The 3,767-nt window shown below is 40.3% G+C and overlaps 1 protein-coding gene across 1 annotated transcript; it reads right to left on the minus strand.

The window, feature by feature from the left end:
- Positions 1-606: 606 nt before the first annotated feature.
- Positions 607-1,014, minus strand: LOC145661476 (histone-lysine N-methyltransferase SETMAR-like). The gene has a single exon (XM_081726791.1). The coding sequence runs from the start codon at positions 1,012-1,014 to the stop codon at positions 607-609; it is 408 nt and encodes a 135-aa protein (XP_081582917.1).
- Between the last annotated feature and the right edge of the window lie 2,753 nt (positions 1,015-3,767).

The following is a 3,767-nucleotide window of genomic DNA, read 5'->3' on the forward strand; positions in this document are numbered from 1 at the left end:
AAAAATGTTCTGGGGGCCACTGCTGGTATTATTCTATTATTATATTATAGACGTATTATTTTGGTCTCTTCCGGGGAGCACTCTCAGAGCTCCAGGTGGCAGTGCCCCCAAAAAAACATGTATGGAAGAAACACTGTCCGTGAGTCCGTTTAACATGTCTCCCTCATTTGATAAGTATCTTCCATGGTGGTGGTTGTCGAGAGAATGAAACAGGTGAGAATTTGTTGACGCACTGTCTGCTGAACATGGTGCATGGCACACTGTTTCCCAGTCAAATTTCTGAAGGGTCTCCCGGGCCCTCTTTGCCATATGTGGCTTAGCATTGTCGTGCAGGAACAGCACACCCTTGCGATTTACCAACGGCAGCTCCTTCTGCCACAATGCACGTGTGCACCTTTTGCAACTGCTGATAGTACAAATCAACAGAGAATGTCTGACTTAGTGGAAGGAACTAGTGATGCACCACTAGCCGCCAATTCCACCATACAGAGAGCATAACCTTTCATGAGTGTACACGTCGTCTTGTGGGGTGAGAAACAGGATCATATGGTAACAATCAATGTGTGGTACATTTGGAAGTAACTATCATGGAGGACCCACTTTTCGTCACCAGTGCAAGTGATCAAAGATAGATGTGTTCAGCTGCCGAGTGAGTAAGGATAAACAGGCTACCACTCGTTGTTCCTTGTTGGCTGCTAAAAATGTCTGGGATATCCATTTGCTTAACTTGTATGTCTTCCATATTCTATGCAGGTGCAGTCTGACTGTTTCAGCAGAAACACGGAACCTTTCTGCAATTTCATTGCACGTTAGATCACTACCCGCCTTGATGGCTGCTTTCAGAGCCTTGTCGTCCAACACATGTGGCCGTCCGCTGCGAAGTTCATCCGAGAGGCTCACATCCCTCGAACGGAATTTCTGGAACCAATGCCTAGAGGTGCGTTCGTTTACGGCATTCTGCCCAAATATCAGGCATATGCAGAGACTGTATTCAACGGCAGACTTTAAAGTCATACAACAAACACACGCCAACAAGCTGCTTTGGTATAGAAGGCGCGCCCAGATAACAGCCAGTCGGGAGACATTGAATTTAGTACAAAGAATCTGTCATAAAGTTTGCTGATCCCTTTGGAAGAAGAAGAAACTAAACGTTGCCATACGTAGTGCCTTCCTTTCCCTCACTCCCTTTTCTCTTCCCTCTTTCTCTTCCATCCAAGTATCTAACAGTGTGTATGCAGGGAAATGTTTGTGTGCCTGCCTTTCTCTATTATAATATAAAGCAACAAAAAATAATACATGAAATACGTAGTTTGTTTAATCAGAATAACATTTGAGAAATGACTTACTATTATTGGATTACTTTACTAGGTTCATAATTGTCATCACCATCATCGTCGTCGTCGCTCGCAACATGAATGACAAATCTCTCCTTATTATCTGTTAAAGCTTCATAATACGTCTCCTCTATTTTCATTGTTTTCCTCACACACTTGCTCCAAAATTCTTTATTATTTTTTTCTGAACTTAACTTCCGTAAATTATCTACGGAATTAACTTCCGTAAAGCGTCACAGTCACTAACACTAAAGGAAAAGGTAATTTATTGATTGTTTATTTATATTGGCTGCTTTAATAAGTTCCAGTAAGACAATTTTGATTGGAACTTGATCTGGGATAGGGATATTAAATTAATTCATAAATTCAATGATTTTGGGCTTAGGAGTTGCTCGTGTAGGAATTATAGTAACTTGCCTGGAATGGTAACTAGCATTATCGAAAACTACAGCGTATTTTCTATCACTTCTAAGATTATTCAGGCGGGAATATTGGAACCAATTCTCAAAAATGATAGAATTCATTTCATCATGACAGTCTGTTTTCGCATCCGCGATGTTCTTTGGTGAAAGATAAAGACAATTTGACACCCATACCTCCTCTTCGCCTGCGTGAAGAACCATTATTCTTCTCCCACGTGACACTGACGTATTAAGCCCACAACCGCAAGTTCCATTGTCTCACCCCTTCTTCACTGTATCATGCGTGTCAAACCACATTTCGTTCAAATACACCACAAGTAGCCAGCAGCTCGCACTTGGTTAAGTCTGTGAATATACTTGTACATCCAGGCGACGATCCTTGAAGATTCCATTACCACTCGCCTTTTATTGAGTGCACAGAAACGAAATCCAAGAGATTTTACAGTATGGATATGGAAACTAGTTTCTCGATATGGAAAGTCTGCAGTCGTTTGTAAGCGTGAAAGCATCTCGCAAATTGTTGGGGGTTAACTTTTTTCATAATATTTCTCTCCTGATTAACTCGCATTGAAATTGGCCTCGCATTGAAAGTTTTTGGAAACGAACTTTCTTGTTTCCCTTTTTTGTTTAGTGTAAGAGTTCCTCTTTGGACAATTTTACGTACAGCTTTTCTGTTTAGTTTTAGAACTCACGCGTTTCGGTAATTGGCCCTTCATCTAATTTATTTTTAACGACATAGTCATATCAGTGTTTGACACTGTTTGCAAAGTGCTCTTGTAAAATTAATAAGAGAGCCATTGCCACTGGTGCTACGTATCGCACAACTATGATCGCTTTTTTCGTTTCGCTCGCCCGCACGGTTCCTCACAGAATTCATTTTCTTTCTGCACTGGATTCCCCTCCTTGCCAGGTCTCCATATGATTTATAAACCACACTCAAAAAGTCACAAATAAACTCAGTATCATCCAAAATAGTTAACAACTAATTATTACAACTCCCCGTAAGACTACACACTTTCTAAACTTAGCAATTGAAAAAATATCGATTACATAAATCTATTGCTTTTCCATTTCAAAATTAAGGTATTCAACTTGAGAGCATATCTCAAACTTGTTCTTTTAAGAGAAAGAAGGAAAGAAAAAGGATTACTGACAAAAATTTGGCAACAGCTTGGGTTCAGTTCATTGCGTTTTCAAGTGTTTTCAAGGGAGAGATAAACCAAACAAGACAGTATGAAAAGAAACAGCACACGGGGACGATTTCCCTTTGTGAGCAAGTGGCTGTCTTTAAACCGAGGCTACTATACCTCCATTTCTCTTCGACACTGGATAAGCTATGACTGCTATGTATATGTGTGTGTGTGTATGTGTGCAACGCGCCTGTATTGCTAAAGGTTGATGGTCAGTCTATCTTTCGATCGCTTGGCAGGCACGTGCGTCATTTATTATTTCTTTTCTTCTCTCCTCTCTGTGATTTCCTCTCTCTCCTCTCTCCTTACTTCTTTTCCTGTCTGTGAGTGCATGATTAATGAAACGTCAAAAACGGCAAGAACTTTTGCTGGTTACCTTGTATACAAGGTCGCCCATGTTGTGCTTTCCAAGAGAGGGCAAGTATAAGCGACATTTCAAATATAGTTTCAATTTTTGCTGTAACTAATGTAAAAATTCTATTGGGTTTTCGATATTCCCAAGTATAATTTCCTCTAGGATGGGCGAGCGCTCCACCTTCTATCCAATAAAATGAAAAAATGAGTGTATATACGTAGTAGTGAAGTATGACAGGTGTTTGTAGATGTTTACCATAGATTACTCTTATTCCCAAAAGCAGTGAGGATCGGGTTGCAGTCTCCCTGATTTAGGTTTAGATGTTTGAGCTGTATGTGGAGTTAGTACTAGTATTCGCAGAAACAAAGTATCACGACGGGAACTATTCTATGAGTTTAGCTTTAGCTTGCTCAATTGCTGAGTTGGTGAGTCGTTGCATATCTTGTGAATCTAGTGAAGGTTTTGT

Source organism: Thermobia domestica, chromosome 10 (assembly GCF_964235325.1).
Source record: "Thermobia domestica chromosome 10, izTheDome1.hap1.1, whole genome shotgun sequence".
NCBI lineage: Eukaryota > Metazoa > Arthropoda > Insecta > Zygentoma > Lepismatidae > Thermobia > Thermobia domestica.

Coding starts and splice junctions, on each gene's coding strand:
- LOC145661476 (XM_081726791.1), bottom strand. CDS start 1,014: ATGACTTTAAAGTCTGCCGTTGAATACAGTCTCTGCATATGCCTGATA.